Source organism: Miniopterus schreibersii (genome assembly GCF_964146895.1).
Source record: "Miniopterus schreibersii genome assembly, chromosome: X".
Lineage (NCBI taxonomy): Eukaryota > Metazoa > Chordata > Mammalia > Chiroptera > Miniopteridae > Miniopterus > Miniopterus schreibersii.
Genome location: NC_138104.1, coordinates 65,416,902 through 65,440,549, shown reverse-complemented (window position 1 = coordinate 65,440,549; position 23,648 = coordinate 65,416,902). Strand labels below are relative to the sequence as shown.

Below are 23,648 nucleotides of genomic sequence, written 5' to 3'. Positions count from 1 at the left end.
TCAGACATCCCATGTAGTGGAATTTTCACTGATACATCTCCTAGGGCAAGAGAAACAAAAGAAATAAACAAATGGGACTACATCAAACTAAAAAGCTTCTGCACAGCAAAAGAAAACAGTCTCAAAATACAAAGGAACCCCACGGTCTGGAAGAACATATTTGTGAAGGATGTATCTAATAAGGGGCTAATTTCCAAAGTGTACAAAGAACTCACATTACTCAGCAAGAAGAAGACAAACAACCCAATTAAGAAATAGGCAAAGGACTTGAATAGACACTTCTCCAAAGAGGACATACAGATGGCCAAGAGACACATGAGAAAATGCTCAAACTCCCTAATCATCAGAGAGATGCAAATTAAAACCACAATGAGGTATCACTTCACACCTGTCAGAATGGCTGCCATCAACAAATCAACAAAGGACAGGTGCTGGAGAGAATGTGGAGAAAGGGGAACCCTAGTCCACTGCTGGTGGGAATGCAGACCAGTGCAACCACTATGGAAAACAGTATGGAGGTTCCTTAAAAAATTAAAAATGGAGCTGCCTTTTGACCCAGTGATCCCACTTCTAGGAATATACCCTAAGAATCCTGAAATACTAATCAGAAAGAATATATGTACCCTTATGTTCAAAGCAGCGCAATTTACTACAGCTAAGATCTGGAAACAGCCCAAGTGCCCATCAGTAGATGAGTGGATAAAAAAGCTGTGGTACATTTACACTATGAAATACTACTCAGTTGTAAAGAAGAAGGAGCTCATACCCTTTGGGACAATATGGATGGACCTGGAAAATATTATGCTAAGTGAAATAAGCCAAGCAGAGAAAGACAAACATTACATGATCTAACTTATATGTGGAATCTAAAGAACTTAATAAACTGATGAACAGAATAGATTCAATGACATGGAAGCATGGATCAGACTGAGGAATCTCAGAGGGACAGAGGAGGGTGGGTGGGTGGGAGGGGGAGAGATTAACCAAAGAATTTATATGCATATATGCACAACCCAAGGACACAGACAATGGCGTGGAGAGGCACTGGGGAGGGGGGTGGGAAGGGGTAGAATGGATCATTGGGGAGAAAAAGGGACATCTGTAATATTTTAAACAGAAATAAACACAATAAATAATAAATAAATAAATAAATAAATAAATAAATAAATAAATAATCACATATTTAATCAAAAACTGAGAAAAGCCTGAAAAGGTATTCAACTCCATGATATCACTGCATTTGTCTTAAGGATTATATTTGAATCTATAATCAAAGCACGACTCAGGATGAGTACTTCATATCCTTCCAGACCTCTGCAATCTTAATATAATTGTCCTTTTTATCAATCATGAATTTCCTTTGACTGAAACAAGTGCTGATGAAATTTGGGAAGAAGCCTTTTTCTTACTAGAATAAAATCTGAGGCATTTACTGAAAATAAATTATTTAAAAGGCAGCCATAGGAAGAAGAGATACATTACAAAGTCGCTTTTCTATTTAATTATTTATTTCATCACCTTCAGTCTCACTGACAACATATTTATCTTTATCATATATATATATTTTTTTAAGAATTATTTCCTTGCTTACCCCTTAGAAGGTGTTTACCTCCAAGGTTGTTTAGCACCAAGCAGAAGAGTAGAGGAGTAAGAATATGCGTGCAAGACATGACAAAAAAAAAAGGCAAGACAAAGGCAGAATACAAAGATTGTTTTAAGAACAAGATGTATGGAAAGCTTTATTTAAATCCCGTGGTAAAACAAAGCTAGATTACTCAGTTTGGTGAAGAGGAAGGAAAAGTTCTAGGTATACAAATCCTGAATCTTGTCATAGACGAAATCATAGATTATAAGTAAACGCCATAAGACAGACATAAGTCTGTCTTGCCAAATATAAACTAAATGCTATCAAATGACATCTAAAGTGTCACTCCTTAAAAAAATATTAAGCCTGCCTTATTCAGCAACTGCCTGAAGTACCTGTACAATGTATCTGAATTTTAGAAGTGTGTTTGCTTAAATGGCATTTAGGCTCAGAGGACTTGTTCCTATTTACAACTGGTGCCGCAAAAGCAAGGGACCCACATTCCTTGTTAGTTCCCAAGTTGAGAGCAATGACTTTTGGGATGTGACTTCCCAGTGTGGCACTAAGGCCGATATGTCCCACTTCACAACCTCAAGCCTTTTACAGAGGCCTGGCTAAGAACAACAGCATGCTCTGGGGTGGGAGAGCACAGCTGCTCTGAGTCAAGCTCCCAGGCTCACTCTGGGCTCCAACCTACCCCAAGGCCAACACTACAGTTGCCTGGGGTGAGCCATCCCACAAGAGGCCTACTCCCTCTGGGAATGGTTCAGTCATCTTTAAGAAACACCCTCACATAGACATCACACTGGGAAGTGCAGCACAGACAGTATATGAAAGAGGAAACACCCAAGAACCTTCCAACGCTGAGGAGAATCCTGGAATTTACCAGACTATGGGCCAGGGGGAAGGCGTATCTCGTGAGGATCTCAAACATGTCTCTTCTGCTGTGGCCTTCTTGTTTCAATGCGAACCTCAGGTTTCTCATGTCCTATGGGGCAGGAAATTTGACAGATCAGACTTCAAATAAAGTCATATTTGTTAGCCAAAAATTTATTCAACAAAGGTAGTAGAAAGACTCACTTACCTAAAAGGGCAATTCATCTAGATTACAAAGAAAATTACTTTGCTTTGTATGATATTTTGAAATATCCAGTTTAAGAACCCATGAAAATATTCCTACTGTAATCATGAATGTAAAAACAAAGCAACTAGTGCTAAAGAGAAGACAGAGCTAAAATTTTTAATTACAAAACTGTATTTTATTCATAGAACTTTTCAAATGTATATCTGCTAGCAAATGTAATCTCAAAATTGTCAAACATGTCATTAAAATACAGAAGCTTTTCCCTTTACACCTATTTTTAAAGTCTTATTTTTAAAATTAGGAAATGATTGGCATTTTAAGCTCTCATACAAGTAATGTAATACACTTTTACTACACAGTTTTACTTTCACAGAGTTCTATGTAACCAGAGTTCTATATTACTCCATGTTAGGAGTGGCTATGCTTCCAGGAACTAAAAATTAATGAGCGAACCATATTTTAAGGATAGCTTCTATTACATATCTCTTTAATAAGCAAGAAACCCTTCCTTTAAACCAAATCTAAACAAAATAAGCTCCCATAAATATCAATTTGTGTTATACATCAAAATAACATTCTATCTTATTTTCAAAGCTGGAGATTTTAGGTTGTCTCTTAAATCAATATTGTGTACTGCATGCACTTTCAATCAGAAATGAGCACCATGCTGGACCCTGGGGATACAGATACACATAAGACAGACAGATCCAGTCCCTTCCCTTTTGGATGTCACCAGCTTCACATTTTTTCAAAGTGTTTTTTAATTTATTATCTCAAGAGCACTCTTATAGCTTCCTAAGTCTTTGATGTGAAGGACCAGCAAAGGCCTTGCCATATATAACCCAAAATGCAAATGGCAGCAAAGGAAGTATAAAGAACCAGACTCTAAGACCTCTAATGAATGACCCAGGACCGATCATTCTGTATACAGATGGCATCTACTGGGCCTTGCCAGTTCCAAGATTCTGTGCTTTCGTTTTTAAAAACATGTAACTGGATAAAATTCAAAAACTGATTTATGACATATTCCAAGAAAACTGGAATATTAGTTTTTGGCTCATGATGCCAAACACTAGTCAAACAGAAGGAAAAACTCATTTCAATAAGATGATACGCTTTTAAAGAATATGTCATGAGATACAAATATAACATAAGAAGTATCAGGGCTCAAAGAGCTGTGAGGAACTTTCTTCTGAACAGCCTTGGGCCAGATGATAACTCAGAAGCATCATTTTCTTAACCACTCAGCAAGAAACTAGACCATTTCTGGATAAATATTTATTCTGATCTATCAGTGATTCCAGCAACTACTTTCAATGTGCCAAAGCATAAGTAATTCAAGCAACTTATTTTTGCCATCTGATGCCAATGTAATTAAAGGTCAGAAAGAACTACTACCTCATCTTGCCAACAAGAAAACTGAAGTGGAAAAGGCAAATAACAAATAGGAGACAGATCACATTTGTAAGAGAAATATGAGCATAAACTATTAAGTTCTAGCTGCTCTCCTTAGAGTCTGCCTCATCAGGGAAGCACACCTGGAAAAGTGTCTTGTGACATAAGAGTCTCGTAGTTAGACCCTCAGCCTCTTTAACAACTGGGTCACATGGGGATGAGCCAAGCCTCACTTTAATAAATGAGTCCAAGTAAACACACCCTTGTTGCAACAACACTGGAGGGTTGATCTATTGAGGTATCATTTTTAGAATGTATTTCTAAAGAAATAACACCATCACTGCTGACTTCAAAATAGCACAGTGTTGCCCTGGCTTGTTTGGCTCAGTGATGAGGGCACTGGCCCACACACCGAAAGGCCGAGGGTGCAATTCCTGGTCAAGGGCACGTACCTGGGTGCAGGTTTGATCCCCAGCCCAGTCAGGGCACATGTGGGAGGCAACCAATCCATGTGTCCCTCTAACATCAATGTTTCTCTGTCTTTCTACCCACCCCCATCACCCTCACTCTCTCACTAAAAAAATCAATGGGAAAAAATATCCTCAGGTGAGCATTAACAACAACAACAAAGAAATAATAATAAAAAAAAATATTATTATTTTTTAATCCTCACCTGAGGATATTTTTCCCCCATTGCTTTTCAGAGATAGTAGAAGGGGGAGAGAGAGAAACATCAATGTGAGAGAGACACATCGATTGGTGGTCTCCTGCATGCACCCATCCAGGGCCAGGAATTGAGCCTGCAACCAAGGTACGTGCCCTTGGCCAGAATTGAACCTGGGACCCTTCAGTCTACAGGCCAATGCTCTAACCACTGAGCAAAACCAGTTAGGGCAAATAGCAGTGTCTTTAAACTGAGTAAATGGGAGTGAAGTGTGCAAGAAGACAGAAAGCTTTTTGATGATATGCTTTGGGGGGGGGGGGGGGGGGGGGGTGTGTGTGTGTGTGTGTGTGTGTGTGTGTGTGTGTGTGTGTGTGTGTGTGTGTGTGTGTGTGTGTGTGTGTGTTAAGGCTCCAAGTTGTTAGCAGGGGTTATGCAACCTGGGCAGTCAGGATTCACATATTCAGAGCTATCTTTGCTTCTGTTGCTAGGCAGCATCCACTGGAATGTATATCCACCATGTGAAAGCTGCTACAGGCAAACAGAAATCCCCATGTTCAGAGCTGGCATAACCAAATGTATAGGGGTTATGACTACTTGCTTTAGTACAGAAACACAGTTTTATGACATTTACTGACTACAGATGACAGCTGACCTATGAGAGGGAGGAGGGTGAGTCTTTATCCCACTGCTGCAGATCCCTTTTAATCAACTTCAGGTCTTACTAAGAAAATGGAACTTGTTTCTAGTGACATTGGTGTTTCCAGGGAGATAACTGAGTTAAAAGGTTGTGGTACAACACTGTTCTTGGTCATTGTCTTTGAGCTTAATGCTAATTCCAAGAAGTATAGGGTGTCCCCCAAAAATGTACACACTGCTGATAACGCACGTAATTCTGAAAATGAACTGTATTAACACTGACTTTATAATCATTCAAAGTGTGTAGAATAGCTGATAACTCACTTAATTTTGAAAATGAGCTACATGTTAATAAACACTAACTTTATAATCATTCAAAGTGTGTATACATTTTTTGGGACACCATGTATATATGTAACACTTGAGAATTATGCCTGGTGAGGTGTTCCCAGCCCTTTGTTCTTACAATAAATAGTCAAAGGGAAATAATGTACTTTCTCTTATTAATTTTGGGTGATTAATAGTTAATACAAGCTTTTCCTATTGATAAGGCAACAAGTAGGATTTGTTAAAAACTCTATTAGAATAAAAGTCACTTCAAAAACATCAAAATAGCAACCCCATTTTCCCTTGAGTACTGTAATATAACACTATACTCCCATGGATCCTTTTATGCAAAACACAAAAGCTTTCCTTAAAAGTAAATCCCCATATTTCTAGGTCTCAAAGGGTAGACTATAGCTGGGATCATAGATAAGGCAACAAGGTAGCTTGGATTAAAACAAAAACAAAAACAGCAAGGTGGGGAGTATGATGGAGAATTTTAGTGCAAGTCTAAAAATGACATAATCCTTTGTTTCTGATAGAGTGTACTAGTCTTGATCTTTTATAAATCAGAGACAAAAAACTGTATTGTGTTCCTAATCCAAACAAAACCATAGGAGATTGGTTTTAAGAAATCACAGTGAATGAGACTAGGAAAAGAAGACTTGAGTTTTCATTCTTGGTTCTTCCACCAGCTCCTTGGACAACCCTAGGCAAGTAATCCCACTTAGCAGAGGCCTCATCTCCCCATACATAGAATACAGGACTTGGACTGCCCAGGAGTCACCAAACTTCAGCCCAGGTGAGTCTTTGTATGGTCATCAAGCTAAGAGAATGTTTTTTTTATATTTTAAAAGGGTTAAAAAACAAAGCAAATCACAAAGGCATATATATGACAGAGATGCTATTGGCCCACAAAGTCTAAAAAATATATGTGGTCCTTTACAGAAAAAAAGCTGCTAACCCTTGCACTAGAATAAGACATTTGAAAGAGTCCCAGCCTTCTGGGACCCAACATTCAGAGATTACAGTAGGATTTGTGGTAGAACCCAAAGATCTACATTTTTAAAGAGGTTTTTTTTTTTTAGGTTACCCTGAGGCATATCTAGGTGTGAGATCCACTGGGACAGATGATCTCCAAAGCCCTCTAGCTCTTTCTAGGATTGGGCATTCTTCTATAGAGTGTGGTCTTCTGATAATACCCTGAAACAAGTTTTCTTGCCAGAGGGTTTATTTTGTTGTTTGCAAAATGATTATCTCACTGTATTTGGATCCCAACTTTGCCATTTGTTGGGTAATCTTAGCTAAGTTACCTAATTCATCTTATCCTTAGGTTCCCCATCTATAAAATGGGGATGCCACTGTCCATCTCAGAGGTTTGCCCTAAGGACTGAATGCAAACCACCTAGCACGTGTTTGGACCGACCTGGACGCTCAATAGATGATTACTATTATAACTATATAAACTGTGTTATCAGTTTAGATGATTAGCTCAATAGATGATTACTATTATAACTATATAAACTGTGTTATCATTTACTATATAAACTGTGTTATCATTAAATCCCGGCCACTCACCATGCAAAAACAAAATGTTAGGCTACTACCTTTGAAAATTATCTATGAAAGAGTTAGAAAGGTTGTTAGAGATAAGAACATATCCTGTTAACAGAGGCCAAAATCTCTTGTATTTCTCTTTACTTTCACAGTGTGAAGGTATCTAGCTGGTAACACATCACATGAAAGGACACTAGGAGTAGACCTGGGCAAAAACTAAAAAGTGTGAAATTTTACTTATAAAGTTTTCTTCCTACTCAGTCAAGCTAACAAAATGACCAGTTCAAGTCCTCACACTTGGTCACAGCAGCAGGTCACTTTTATAGGGCTATTTCCCTGTTTGGTTTTGGAAAGCCTGATCATGAAGGAAGAACAGAGGTCTTTGATTTTTTTTAAACCACATTAACTTTTACTTATCAGTCAACACTAGCGAGCATTCAACACTAGTGAGCCTTTTTTTTTATGTAAGAAAGTACTGAATCTCTTACTTTACAAGTAATATCTAGACCATAGGAATTTTCTCCTCTACTTGTCGCGCCTCCCATTTTTTCAATTCTTGAGATCACTCCCAAAGGAACATCAAGTATTAGAGCAGAATCCTGTAATGGACAAAAATATAAAAGTCAATATTTCTGTCAGTATAATTAAAATGTCAAAAATAAATTTAAATCCACCGTATGCTTTCAGGGTGTTTAATCTTTGCCCTTTTACCACTTTTTATAAACGAAAATATGATATAGATCACACATGAAAGAGCAAGCATTAAAATAATCAGTTATGCAACCAAACTGCATTCCCAAACATGTGCCATTCTGCACTGCCTAAAAAATGAAGACTAAACTCCTAGGTACACAATTCAAGGGCCCATGATGCTGCTTCCAGCCTGTCTCTGCAGGCTTCTATCCCATGACATTCTGTGCTCCAACTAAATGAACGCCTTCACTGTTCTTCAAAAATTTCATCTACAATCAGGCCTATGTACTTTGTGCATGGTGCTCCCTTTGACTAAGATGATCTATCTTTCCCAACTACCAAAATTCTTCCTGTGGCTTCAGTCTAGGCTCAGCACGCATCTCACGTCTCACGAAGCCTTGCTTTCCAATTAGATCACACAGTATTGTCCACTTTCTCTTCTGAAGTTCTACACTTGATTCAGACTGCTGTTACACCACTTGCTTCACTCTATCTTGTTACCATGAACTTCTATGTCTGTATTCCCCCACTAGAAGCCAAGCACCTGGAAGTCATGCCGATCTTAGGCATGAGTACATTTCTCAAATCGGAAGGACCTGAATGTATAGCAATGCTTCTCCATCGTTTCTTATTCAATGCTGGCTACAAGGATTCCATAAGACTGCTGGCATGATGAAATCACATTAGCAAAGTCATTCTGTAATCCTTGCAACAAGGTAACTACAGCTGCCACACACAGAATTCCTCATCTGTGTCAGGTAGCACAACAGGGGCTTGGCATGCATCATTTCATTTTATCCTCACAACCATTCTGGATATAGGTGAAGTATTCCCATTTCTGGTTGTGGCAACCAAGGCTTTAAAAACTTTTAGTAACTTGCTTAGAAAATACGAGGAAGGGTTGAGATTCAAGATGAGGTCTGGGAACACATATCAAAAGAGCGATAAAAATGGTCCTACACTTTGACTCCATAACTGCACTCCTAAGAACTTATATTACAACTATCATGCATCAGAAGGAAAAGCAGTATGCATGAAAATGCTCAAGGGAGCCAGAGGTGAAAATCAGGGTGTAGAAAATTACAGTTAGCCCACTCAATTGAATTAGCATGCAGCTACTAAAATAATTATGGTACATGGAAAAATAAGTTTAAATGGAAAAAAGCATACAAAATACACTGTGACTACAACAATGCAAAATATATATTTATATGGACAAAGACAGGAAGATGACTGTGTTAGATGACTTTGATAAAAAAAATTTTTAAGGTGCTTATTGAATTTTTGTTCTTTAAAAGATGTCTTTTTGGGGATACGAATGAAGTTTTTTCTCTTACTTTAAATCATTCCCCTTAAAACACAATATAAAAATTAAGCATTTCTTCATAAAATATAATATAGTTCATGGGTATTCCAGAAATTCAGAAAGTATAAGACTGTGGTGCATCCATGACATGGAATGCTACTCAACTACAAAGATGAGTGAACTATGGATACATGCAATAACCTGGAAGAATCTTAAGGGCATTGTGCTGAGTGAATAAAGCCAATTTCAAAAGGTCATGTGCTGTATAATTCCATTTATAATATTCTTGAAATGACAAAATTGTAGAAACTGAGAAGAGAGAAGTAGTTGTCAGGGGTTGAGGGGAAGGAGGGTGTGGCTATAGAGGGGCAGGATGAGGGAGTTGGTTAGCATTGACAGAACAGTTGCATATCTTGACAGTTGGTGATACTTACATAAATTTATACATGGGATAAAATATGATAGAATTGTATGGAAAAACATGGAAAAAAAATGAGGGCATGAAAAAACTGATGTAACTGTATTGTGCCAATTAATTTCCTGGTTTTGATAAAGCAATACAGCTATTGCAGAAGTTGGATGATGTGTACACTGGACCTCTCTGTATCATTTTTCAAAGTTCTTGAGAGTTCATAATTATGTCAAAATAAAAAGTTTAAAAAGTGTAAGAGTATGGTTATTATGATGTAGAGAAAAGAGCACAAGCTATTAAGTTGGACAAAAATGGTTCAAATCTGAGTTTTGACATTTATTAGCTGGATGATTTTAAGAAGTTACTGTATCTCTCAGCCACATTTACCTGTAAAGTAGGGATGATTAGAGATAATGGCCATAAATTACCTGGCATGGTGACTGTCACACGGTAGCTAAAAAACAATGGAAGTTATTATTATAGCAAAGAATCCCTTACTATTTGAAAGACGTAGCTGTGCTATGCAACTATAGTGGCTCAATATGCTCTGGTATGCAGCTACAGGTCTTTCTGTTTGTATCTATAAGGAGGTATTTTTTTAGCTGTTCATGGGATAAGATACATCACTACATGACTGAAATCCAAATCCCTGGAGAAAAAAGACACTACTCAGTAACTATGAACATACATAGCTGTATACTGTTAAAAACATACTATCAGGCAGTCTGTTATTATACTTAGATTATAGTGAGATTATCAGTGTCTGTCCAACTGTATTCCTAAATACATAGAGTAGACACTAAATAAAAGTTGGATACTCTAACAAAGAAGCAAGAATGCAAAAAAAAAAAAAAGGAGAAGAATTAAGAATTAAAAGTGAGCCCGGCCAGGCATGGCTCAGAGGTTGAGCATCGACCTAGGATCCAGGCGATCAGGGTTTGATTCCCGGTCAGGGCACATGCCTGGGTTGGGGGGCTCGATCCCTAGGGGGGGGAGGGTGCAGGAGGCAGCCAATCGATGATTCCCTCTAATCATTGATGTTTCTATCTCTCTCTCCCTTCCTCTCTCTGAAATCAATAAAAACATATTTAAAGAAAAAAAAGAAAGTGGAAAGTGACTGAGGTGGAAAGCAAAAGGAGATGAGCCACTGGGGAAGAATTAAAGATGACTCAGATTTAGACTCAAGTGTCTGGGACAACCACCAAGAGATGTAAAGAACGTACGAGGAGGTTCAGGAGGAAGATTAACCTTGTCAGTTTTAGACACACTGGATTTGAGATTATAATAAATTATTCAAGAACAGATATCCAGGAGGCAGCTGGAAATACAGAACTGGAAGAGATCCCAAAGGCCCCTCAAACTCAAAATGTCCAGAACTAAACATGTGATGTTTCTCTCTCCAAACTATACCTTCCTATCTCCATGGCTGGCACTCCATCCATCCAGTTACCAAAGCTGGAAACCCAGGAGTCATCCTTGTCATCCCTTTTCTCCATTATCCTTAATCCAATCTCTCATGTTTACCTCTTAAATCAATCTCCAATCTGTTAACCTCTCTCCAACTCTACCAGAACCTTCTCTGGATGACTGGAATAGGCACAGCGGTCTCTTTGTAGCTACTACTACTCCACTTACAATCTGCCCTCCAAACAGCAGCCTGAGTGATCTTTCACAAAAGTAAATTTGATATTATCATTCCTCTGCTTAAACCACTTCTGCAGCTTCTCACTGCTCACCTCTAAACACCTCTGACCACTACCTGCCTCTCTTGCTCATCTCTCACCTCTTTCCTAGCCCCCAACCCAGCCACACTATCACCTTTTCACATGATCCCTTTGGTCTCAGGGCCTCTCATATGCTGTTTTCTCAGCTTATTCTCTTCAACTCAGCCTCTGCCCAGCATCTAGGTAACTCCTATTTGTTCTTCAGACTATGGGTCAAGCAGCATTTTTTCAGGACAATTTTGCGGGCTCCTCAAACTGTCGTACCCCTGTACTGCTCCCATGCAACTGGTGTGATTATCTGATTAATGTCTGTCAATGCCATCAGAACTAAAGCTTCATGAGGGAGAGACTGTCTGCTGTACGCACCATTATATCCTAGCACCTGGCAAAGTCCTTGACACACAGCAGGCTCTGAAACAGTCAATGAATGAAAAATGAAAAATCAGGAACAGAGCTATAGAATTGGAAAGCAACTGACAGCTGAGAAAGAAGAGGGTGAGGACAAAATTCTGGGGAAATATACGTAATTCTGGGGAAATGAGAAAGTAGGAAGGAAAAAAATAAACTGTAATAAAGGCAAGAGGCAGAAAGAAGTGGAAGAGCCAAGAATGCATGGAGAAAGTTACAAGGGAGGAAGGAGTAATCAACAATACCGCATAGCTGCAGAGAAGTTAAAAAGTTGAGGGCTCAATCAAGGCCACTGGAATTGAGCAGTGAAAGAATAGTTTCAATAGAGAACAGAAGTCAGACCACAAGAAGTAAAGGAGTGAATAGACAGGAAGTGGAAGCAGCATGTGTGGACTAATTTTTTAAAAGAAGTCTGGCAAAGAAGGAGAAGAAAGAAGATAGTAGTATCAGGGGGGAACAGGGATGCAAGGTGTTTTAAAATAAAGAGACTGGAGCAGGTCTTTGGGGTGGGGGTCAGGGGAAGAGCCAATGAAAACCACATGCATAAGACATAGAAGCATAATGGGGCACTAAGGCTCCTGAGAAAGGCTCAATTAGAGGGATTTGCTTTGGACAAGAAGATGGATGGGTGAAAACAGACATCATAAGGTGATGAGAGGGGAATTTATAAGAGATTCAAGAAGATGACTTTTAACTTTTCAACACAGCAAGAGATGAGGTCAGCTAAAGAACATAGAGGGTTTGTCACTTATGTGATGGGGGGAGAAACAAGAATTCAATTAGAGGTTAAAAGAATTGCCAAAGCAGCGATGAGACCCTTTCTGAGGCCTAAAGTGTCTGAACTTGCAGGGGGAATAATTAATTAAATCCACAATATGACCTTCAAAAGCAGGGCTCAATAGTTCCCCGAGTTTCAAGTTTGGGGATTGGCAAGTTGGGATGGTATGGCAACAAGGGGCATGGGGATATAGGGTATTAGCAGGGATTGTTTTAAACTGAAAACAGCACTCATTTTGCAGCAGCAATATAAGATGATTTAAGACTGAAGTTTAAAAGAATACCTATAGTGTGGATACTATGTTCCCACTTATGTTCTTACCTACAGACACACTAGGATGCTTTATTATTTTAGTCTTTTTAACATGCTTTCATCTCCTTTAAAGAAAACAGGTACCAAATCCACTAGACAGTAGGACCTAAAGAAAGAACAGCCTTGATCAGTTTCCAATGTATTTTCCTGAAAAGAAAAATACTACAAGAATCCGCTTATAATGAATTGGTTGGGCCTTCCCTCTGGAAAAAAAAATACAGGTCTGGCTTTGAAATGTCCTCAATGGAAGATAAACTTTGCCTCCTTCTGGGTGGTATCCAAGGCTTACAGCTGAAATTGCAGGAATTAAAGAGATAATGGAACCTAAGTGTTAGCACACTTGTTATATGCCCAGCTTTTTGGTGGCATGATACCTATCACCTGTCCAAAGCTCATTTCAGAACCAGATATTTGAGAGAGTCTGATGGAAATGCAGGCTATCCAGCCATCTTGATTCTCCAAGTCCTACCTCTGCACTGGTAAACCATCAAAAGGCAAAGTAAGCAGACCTGTTCTTCTGGTCTCTCACAGAACTACCCTTACTGAATAAAAGTTAATGTGTGTTCTGTCTTTATAGAGGGTCTTGAATGGTATCCAAGAATCTTTGGGTGAGACTCTGCCTGAAGAATTGAATCACTATGTTCCCAGCTTTTAGAGAAAATCCTAACAATAAGTTTGTCCTTGAATTTAATCCAGGAAGAACATTGTTTCTGAGTTACCATCCGAAAATGAAAACTGTATATCCAACACTTATCAGCAGTCCTAATTCTAGAACCAAATTATACTTCCAAGGGTGGTCAACTACTTATTTGGAAAGCTTAAAAGCCTCCATTCCTTTAGCTTCCTACACATCCCCTATATTCCATCCTATTTTTAAAAGAGGTGTGTAGAATGACCAGGAGTAAGAAATACCAACTTTCGAATGATGATTACCTCTGAAGTGAAGGGGAGAAATGGGATTTCTTTAGCTGGGTGTTGGATCCACAGATAGTTACGTTATCCTTTATAAACTTTGTTAAATATTTCAAAATAATTTTTCAAAGTGTGAGTGGGGGTGGGGCATGAAATATAGAGTGTAGAGGGAGGAGTGAGGAATGGGCAGCAATGAGGCTGTACCCACATTACCTGGAGAATGACATATCATATGTGTATTTCAGGAAGGGAAGTCAGATTACAGCATGTATGATGGATTAGGGGAGATGAGTTAGGGGCGGGTTGCAGAGGACTGTAAGTACCTGGCTAAAGAATCTGAAATGAGGGAGGAAAGGAGCCACTGAGAGTTTCTGAGCAATGGAATAAGATTGTGAGAACATCTTACAGAGCCAGCAAGAATAAAGTGGGAGAAGTTACTTCAATGGCCTTGGAGATAGGTGCTGGTGATGAGAACTTGGACTAGGGTGGGACAACAGGACTAGAAAGAACCGGGAAAATCTGAAGAAGACTGCAGAGAAGAAGGTGGGAGGGGGTTAGAGAAATGATTCCAGGGTGACTAGAAGAAAAGTAGCACCATCAAGAGAAACAAGAATGCCAAAAGAAGGAACCAGGAAGGGAGAAAGAGCTGAAGAATTTCAGTTTGGCCATGCACCTGGGCTGTCAGATGGAAAGTCAAGGGATCTCCAACAAGCAGTAAGAAATGAGAAACTGGGGTCAGAAGAAAGGTCAGCACTAGAAAACAAAGTCGAGTAGGGGGAGGGTCTAAGGGAATGGGCCAGGGAGCATATGCTTTACCTGTCAGCTGTTGTCAGATGGGATGAGAATGTGTGGGAAAGGCTTGGTAAATTCAAGGAGCTTTGTTAACATATGGTGTTATTTGTAGAAAAGTGACTGGAGTCAGGGAATAGATGAAGCCAAGGGGCAAAGACTGAATAGAAGTGTGCTCAGGACCAGAAGCTGGCAAATCTTCCATTGGGAAGTAGAAGGAAAAGCAAGAGAGACCAATTAATCAGACTCACATCACCACAGAGTCAGTTCTACCTGAGCTCCCAGTGCCTCCTAATGGTCACCCTCCAAGGTCCCTGTTCATTCTTTATCTTACTGAACCCTGCAACATTTTACACCATGCTCCACTATCACTTCCTGAGATTTTTCTCTTCTACCAACTTCCACCAAAGCCTTCTCTCAGATTTTCTACACCTCTTCTTTCTCTTCTCCAGTGGCTCTTCTCTCCCCATCAAGGAAAAATGTTCATATCCCCTAGGGTTCTCTCCTCAGCCCACATCTCTTCCCAAGGAATCTTGCGGATGTATACGGCTTTTACCAATAATGATATGCTAATAACTTCCAAAACTTTAGAGCCATGCTTCCGACTGCTTCTGAGCTATTTCCACCTGATAGTTATACCACTGTAAGCCCACACATTCAGACTTATTTGGCCTGGGGTTTGTCTCCAACACATTCCTTTCTCCTGTAATGTCTATTTTTTAAAATATTTTTTTATTGATTTTTAGAGAGAGAGGAAGGGAGAGGGAGAGAGAAAGATAGAAACATTGATGTGAGAGTGAAACCTCCATCAGCTGCCTCCTGCACACCCCCTACTGGGGATCGAGCCCACAACCCAGGCTTGTGCCCTGAGTGGGAATTGAACCGGCAACCTTTCGGTACATGAGACGATGCCCACCCAATTGAGCCACACTGGCGAGAGCTATAATGTGTATTTTGATGACTGGGAGCAGCTTCAATCATTGAAGCCAAAAAATAACAGGAATCATTCTCAACTCCAGTCTTTTCTTCAACTCCCACCTCCAACGGCCACACAAATCCTCCTGGATCTCTCAAGGCTGCTCCCTCCTTTCTGTTGCAACTAGGGCTGTATTAGGCCCTTACTGCTTACCTGGAAAACTAAAATAACTTCCTGCCTCCAGTCTCTCTCTCCCTAATCCATCATACATGCTGCAATCTGACTCCTCTTCCTGAAATACACATCTAACATAACATTCTCCATGTAATATGCATACAGCCCCATCGCCTCCCATTCTCCACTCCTCTCTCTACCTTCTATATTCCAGTTCCAACAGATCACTCAACCATTTCCACAGTATATCGTATTTTTCCATATTGTTATACATATGATTTGGAAACTCTCTACCTGACATGCTCCTCCCACTTACCCTCCTGTCCAGGAAATTGTTACCATTCTTCAAGACTTGGTTCAAGTACTACCTCCTCTATAAAGCATTCTATGACTCATCACATGTTTAATCATCCTCTCCCTTGTAAACTCATAGTATTACGCAACCACTGCAGTCTTTTCCATGTTAAACCACAATTATTCATGCCACATCATTCACCTAGCATGGTGTTAGATTCACCACAGGGCTCAATGAAAGCTTCTGGAATAAAGATATGAACACATGAATAAACAAAGGGTCAATTTGTCTTTCTCATCTTCTATAGCACCTGAACTCAAAGTGTTCCTGGAAAGGAATCTGGAAGCACTCTTCCCAGTGATAGTCTACCAGATTACAAAGCAGTACATACCTAAAGTGCCCCCACTGGAGTGACAAGGTCAACTTCAAGCCAAATTCCTGAGCACCCTCAAGATCAAAAGATGGCTATGGGTCTTCGACATGTGGTCAAATAACAGTAATGAGGCCTGTTCCCTCCCAAGTTCACTCACTGAATACACTTTTACTGAGCACATCCTGTCTACTAGACACTATGATAGCTAGGCAGAGGGCCACAAGGACTCACTATTACTTATGACCACAGAAAAAGCAGCATATAAGCAAGACAGAATTCCTTCATCCAGCACAGCCTGATTGAGCACCTTCATGTGCCAGGCTTTGTCCTATGTGCTGAGGGTACACCAGTGAAAGGATAGACAAGCAACCCTGTCCTCAGATGGACAAGGAACAAGATAAAGCAGTGAAATATATAAAATAGGAGATAGTGGAAGGGAGAGGAAGTGTTGGGAGGGGTATTACAGGTTTAGATAGAGAGTGATTTCTTCAAGGGAAGCTGGAGAAGGTTTCATAGAGGAAACAATTTTTGAGGTGGGTTCTGAAGGATAAATAGTGGCTTCTGAAAGGGCATTCAGGTACAGTGAGAACAGCACATGCAAGGGTACAGACGTATGAAAGGGCTTTGCATGATGGGAAAAGGGAAGAGGTTTTGTGTAGTTTGAGAAGAGTATGGGAGATGTGGTATGAGTCAAGGAAAGAGAAGTCAGGAGGATTTTTATGCCATATAAAGGAGAATGGATTTTATTCTATGGGCAATAGGGTACCAACAAGAATTTTGGAACCGAGAAGTAAGCTGGTCAGCCTAGGTCTGAGGAGGATACTCTGGAGGTAGCGTGCAGGCCAGAGTGGTGGGGGAAGACCATGAAGGAGGGCGAGGTGGAAGGCCACCATGACAATCTAAGGAAATGACCACTGTGCTTAGACAGCTGACTCCAAGTCAGACTGCACTTCCACTGCAGTGTTTACATACCTGAAACAAACAGGTGTCCACTTCAAAACACCAGTGAGATGGCAGCTCGTTGTCAAACACACACAAAAAATTCACGTTTTGCAGCAGAATCCACAATTAATGCTCTTATTTAGAACTTTAAGAAACACTATGACGACTATGTTTTTAGGCTTCTACATAACCACTTAAATGCCTTTCTTTATATGATGTCTTCTGCCATTAGCTGCTTGCTTTTATACTTGGACTGAATGTTGTAGCCAAAATGCTTATGTAACACTTAGTGGAAGAAGAAAAAGTTAGAAGGCAGTGTCAAATGGGCATTTTATTCAGCCATTCAGCGCTAATCTCCATCTTCTAGAGTGCCATATGAAAACAAAATAAAGCTTGCTAAGTACTCTATCAATTATAAAAGGAATATATGCTCCCTCCAATTCCATCCACTCTCCAAATACTCCAAGTACTAGAACTTTTGGTGTATTTCCTTCTGGCCTCTTTTCTACAGGTAGTTTTTGTTTGTTTTACATCACTGAGATCACACAATATACACAATCTTGTCACAGCACCACAGTTTAAATAATTTTCCCAGTTCATCATCAATGACAGGATAAAATGGAATCAGGCATATGAGTGGCTGGTCAACAAAACGAAAGTCTCAGAGGTGAAGGGACCATAACACTTGCATTAATTCTAAATTTTTTATGATTCTCCCCTATATTAGCATAAGATATCTTAATCTGTCCCAATTTGACCCTTGAGAGCTGTATAGAATGAGTCTAACCCCTTTTCCACAGGAGGCACTTCATAAATTCCAAGGTAGCTCTGTGATGTCTCCCTTTGTCTTCCTTTCTTCACATGAAAGATCAACATTTATTTCCATCATTGCTCATATTACAGCCCCTTCACTAGCCTGGTTCCCTTTGTATGAACTGTCTCTAGTTTGTCATTGTCCCTCTTAAAGTATGGCATCTGGATTTGAATGTGCAGCTTCAGACAAGACTACCACCTCATTTTGTCTAGCCGTTATTATACTTTTCTTAATTCAGTCTACAGTTCTATTAACTTTTTAATCAGTCATGTCCAATTACTGGATCAAATAAGTGTGGGCTCCTGTTAAGACAAACCTCCTCCATCCTTTTTGATACAACTGTAAATGTTATTTATGCTAAATTATTTATGCATATTATTTGTTTCACTCCAAAATCCTGGCTGATTCAGATAGTTTCCAACCCCAACTCTGTCACCTACCACATTGGTTAGTTTTGCGTTTTTCACACATTGGACATGCATGCTTTCTATGTGTTCATTTGTACTGCGTTAGAAACACTGGAAACAAAGGACCCACACTACAAGACATGAGTGACCACCCTTGCTGTTTGGCCTCAACCTTTTAATACACAGACAATAACTCCACCTAAGTGTACCACCACCATTTGGCTCATGTTTCTTTGTTGGAGTCTGTCATATGCCTTGATTCAATTAAGACAGCACAAAAAACACTCCCAATGGTTTCTTTTTTTTCTAGGTACTTAAAAGTCATCTACTTAAATGAGTAATTCTAGAATTGCTGCTAATTGTTGCCAAGGATTGACATCCAGCTCACTGCTCTGTTAATTTCCAGATTCTTCTTTTTCTTTTTTAATATATCTTTACTGATTTCAGAGAGAGGAAGGGAGAGGGAGAGAGAGATAGAAACATCAATGATGAGAGTCATTGATCGGCTGCCTCCGTGCAGCCCCCTACTGGAGATCAAGCCCGCAACCTGGGCATGGGCCCTGACTAGGAATTGAACCTCGATCTCCTAGATCCTAGGTCAACCGCTGAGCCACGCCAGTCGGGTGAGATTCTTCTTTTGCATTTTGGAAAATGAGGAACATTTATTCAGCTCCAGTCTTACTTAGGAGCCTGAACAGATCTACATAAATAAAATATCCAATCTCAGAACCCTACAGGTCTATGAACACCATAAAAGTGGACTACCACAACTAAGGCAATATGAGTAATAAATAGCATTTTTCAGACTTTGGACACAACACTGAACATAAAAAAAAAAAATCAAAAGATCCAAACTAATCTAGATTAGAACTGTTTTAAATAAGAAACTGCAAGGTAAAAGCAATAAAACAAAAGCGAGGTTCCCCCAATAGTCTCAATGTCTCCTGTGTACAAGCTGCTGATGGGCTTTCTTCCATGTACCCTGGACCTATTTACTCCCTCTTGGTCCATCTCACCAAAATAAGTCTGTCCCTTCAGGCCAGCCTGGGCAATGGTGAACCACCACATCTACTATAGGTCCTTTTGTGACAGCCACAGTGGCTATTCACTCCTTCTTTCCCTTCCGGAGCATATCATCTCCATTTCACTGTTCCACCAGTAGAACGTAACTTGAAATGTTGCGGCAAACATTTCATGGCTGTGGAATGAAAAGGTAGAGTGGCACTAAGCCACACCATAGTTAGCCTAGTTCTAAACTGCTACCTGGTGCTTTATAATCAAACATTTGGAAAGTTCTAGAGCAGTGGGCCTGAACAAAGGATTCACATCAGCATCTTCCACTGTGATGTTTTAAAAATTACAATTGTGCCGGGACCACAGGCCTGGATGTTCTGATGCAATAAATCTAGGGCATCTGTAGGGTTTTTAAAGCTCCACAGGTGGAATTACTCTGTGCTTCTGCTAAAGAGCCACTATTCTATACCTAACAAACTTCTCCAAACTAGCAAATGGCTATAGTTACCAAGCACTCCCCACTATTATGAGAGACAAAACTTATTTTTTTTGCGTCACTCTATTACTACATATACAAGTGTTAGTGTTAAATAAGCTTTACATAAGCCAAAAATTAAGAGTTGAGAAGCAAATGTATCCCCCATGTTAATCTGAGCCACAGTCAATCTTGCAAGGTAGAAGAGAAACAGTTTAGCATTATCTTTAACAGTTAGGGTCATCTTTATGGTCTTAGATTCTACTTACCGTTTCCAAACTTCTTAAATAAAGACGATAATTTGTGATGTAAACTCTTCCCTTAATGGGGCCATTGAAAGGACATATGTAAATAACTTCTTTGTCTATTAAGATAAAAAAAGTACCCTAAAATAATGGAAATATATACCAAGATACACAACAAATGGCACTAATTTAATACAAACTATTTGGCTAAGAATAACTACAATAAAAAAATCACTGAAAAGTTTAAAAGCAAGCATTGGCAATGTTTCTACATTACCATGCTAAGTCCAGTGGAGTCATGAGGGAACTAGTGGGGCCACATGTCACCTCCAGGCACTAGTAGTGCTTCCCTGAGCTTGCCCCCCACATTGTCACTACCTGGGGCAAGGTGATAATAGCTGCAGAACAGAAGTGAATGAGGGTACTGCTGCTACTACCCTCAGGAGGTTATAAAGGTAACTGCTGAGCTACTTCAACCAGGTGATTGCAATTCCTGTAGGACAGTCTCATGGACTAACCACCAGATAGGCTTTGAGGTTTGCCAACCTCTAATCACACAAACATTGTAATGTTTTTAATAAATGAATGTCAGCAGTAGAGATGTTTCTATAGTCTACTCTTTCTCTTTTAATAGTCTAGATGAGAGTTTAGTTAGATTGATCTCAAACATTTAAATAGGGGGCGGGGAACCTTTTTTCTGCCAAGGGCCATTTGGATATTTATAACGTCATCTGAGGGCCATACAAAATTATCAACTTAAAAATTAGCTATGAAAAAAGCTCCTAGATTTATTGAATTTCAAGTCCCACCTGCGGTTGCCTTGGCAGAGCCAGACCAAATGATTTTGCTGACCATACAGGGCCCGTGGACCAGATGTTCCCAACCCTGATTTAAATAATATAAAACAGATGGCCAAGAGAATAGTACATCTTTGGTAGAATCAAACATAAAGAGAAAATTAGGAGAGTTAATTTATTATAAAAATGTATCTTTCCCTTATCTTTCTTGGATGTCCTTGAATGTGTTAATGGCTTTTAATTTTTAAAAACAAGTTTGAAATCCCTTTATCCTCAGATGCTAAATGATACCCAGTAAGGCTACCACATGCTAATTCAGTTACTATGCACCAGTTAAGGTCCTGGCACTGATACAGAGCACCAAAACTTCATATATGAAGATCACCAAAAGTAAGCTATCCTCTTTGCTCTTATCCAGAAATTGGAATGGTTTCCTTTTCAAGACTAGGATCATGCTTGCAAGTGTGTGGACATGAAATAGTTTCTCCTGGTGCATAGTTAAGTAATTCACAAAGGCACCATATCTATGATCTTAATCTAATAAACACCATATCTTATCCATTTAAGCTAAACAGCCAAGATCTTAGTCAATAAAACAAAAGGTTCCCTGAAACAATGGTAACTGTATCATCATCAAATATATGGGAATCTGAGAGGATGCCAACCCTAATTAAAATGTGAAAGCCCACGATATCAGCCCTTTGCTTAGAAGCTGTCAGATGCATCTGTATTCTTAAACCAGAACAATATGTTCTTCCAAAGTAGATACCTTCCTCTTACTATGAATTTATCATGAAAAAATAAGTTGACAATCAAATTGTTACATCAATATTACTAACTTCAGTTATCTAGCAAATGAAAGATATTTTAAACCATTATGGTCTCCTATATTTCAAAGAAGAGAATACTGAGACTTTTAAGCCTTTAACTTGATCATTTTAAAGCATACATCATAGACTAGTAAACCTTAATATCATCTGATCTTACAAACTAATACCATGAGAGCTTTCACTCCAATAAGTAACTTTTAAGAGATAATCCAATTTTTTTCCAAAATAATTCTGTCTTTGGTACAGAGAAAAATATATCATTATCCTGGAGAGCACAAAGTTCTTGAAGAACTCTTTGATCAAGAAACTAATGCACAGAGTTCTCTCTATATTAACACTTTAGCTAGCCTATTTGTCCAAATTTGACTTCTAAAAAGTATGAGGAATTGAAGCCACCTGATCCTGCTGGATCTCTCATCAATCTATGCAAATCCTAACTTTATAGGACCCTTACCAGTAATGCGAGTTTCTCCTGGAAGTCGAGGAACAGTGTCACTGAGATCCCGACTGACTCCATCCCTAGAAGTCTGGAAATGAAATAGTGGCATCAGAAGTAATGACATGACATTTTCACAGGTTTTTAAGCAACCTGGAACACAACTGACCAGAAATGTATTTTTTAAAGGGAAAAAAAAATCAGAGAAACATTTATCATTATAGAACATTGGCACAGAAAATTCAAACTAAAAAATACAATTTACCCTCAAAATTCATTAGCTGTGATAACTTTTATTCTGCAAATAATATTAGCAAGCTTTGTAATAATGTTATTTTTAAACACCCCTTCCAAGTACTTCCCTGTTAACATCATTCAGAAAAATGATAAAAAGTAAATATTACATGTATTCTAAGATACATGTATACTATGGCAGCTTTTTTTTCTATATTATATATTTAGTCATTTATCTTTTTTGTTATGGGTAGGAATAAAAACTTCTTTCAATGGGGCCTTAATTGAGCCATAGTAATCACAGAATCTTCATATAGTGCCAGATAATAACCTTGATTACATATTGGATTTCTTATTTTCCTAAGATATTTCCTCACATAGGTAACTTGATAAGAGGAAAGGGGTCTGTCATTGAACTCTGGAGCTGACAAGGGCCTTAGGTACCATCTACACAAATTCTTCCCATTGCTGTACTGTCTCTAGGCCTCCTAGCTTCAGAAGTATTCCCAGGCCTGTGCCTTATTCAATGGCCACAGCAGCTCCCTCAGGCAGGCAAGTATTAACCACTGAAACCCACAGGGGAGTTCTAAGTCTAATTTGCCATAACTGGCCATTGTGACCTGGATGCCTGGTAAGGTGTCTCTCAATCTGTTCAACTGCCCTAGTGGATTCATAACAATGATGGGCTGCCTGTGTCCACTGTAGGGTGTATGAGGCACATCATTAAAATCTGTTTGGGCAAAAGGGTTTTTTTCAGCACTACTTTTCATTCAGTTTTTTAAATTGTTTTCCAAAGTCACACTGCAATCATTTCATGTGTGAAGTTAGTTAATACTTCCCCCAAGGGATTTTGTGAATGTATTAAAGTGAAACAAAATGCACAAGCACACTTTGGTGAATTATCAAGGGCTATGCAAACGTAAAGTATTACCAAATGAGAGAAATGTGAACTGTGTATGTAGGTAAAATATAAGCTGTCAAAGAGGGATACTTTTTTATTCAGGCACAAAATGAAAATTCCTGGCCAATTTTAAGTATGTTTTAGTGCTTGCAAGCTAAGCATTTTTAACTAGGAGGAAAAGTTGTCCCCCAGCCAGGAATGCCTTCCTCAATAAGG

At 39.2% G+C, this 23,648-nt stretch overlaps 1 protein-coding gene across 5 annotated transcripts in view; it reads right to left on the bottom strand.

The window, feature by feature from the left end:
* The window catches only part of MTM1 (myotubularin 1), a 115,330-nt gene that overhangs the window by 65,397 nt on the left and 26,285 nt on the right, over positions 1-23,648 (bottom strand). For 3 of the 5 annotated variants that reach the window (XM_081124977.1, XM_081124978.1, XM_081124979.1), the window contains exons 3-6: positions 22,316-22,388; positions 20,259-20,353; positions 7,734-7,844; positions 2,472-2,573 (exon numbers count right to left, since the gene is read on the bottom strand). In XM_081124977.1, coding sequence (XP_080981103.1) covers positions 2,472-2,573; positions 7,734-7,844; positions 20,259-20,353; positions 22,316-22,388 — 381 coding nt within the window. The remainder of the gene's footprint in view (positions 1-2,471; positions 2,574-7,733; positions 7,845-20,258; positions 20,354-22,315; positions 22,389-23,648) is intronic. The other 2 variants (XM_081124981.1, XM_081124980.1) reach the window with 1 other exon arrangement.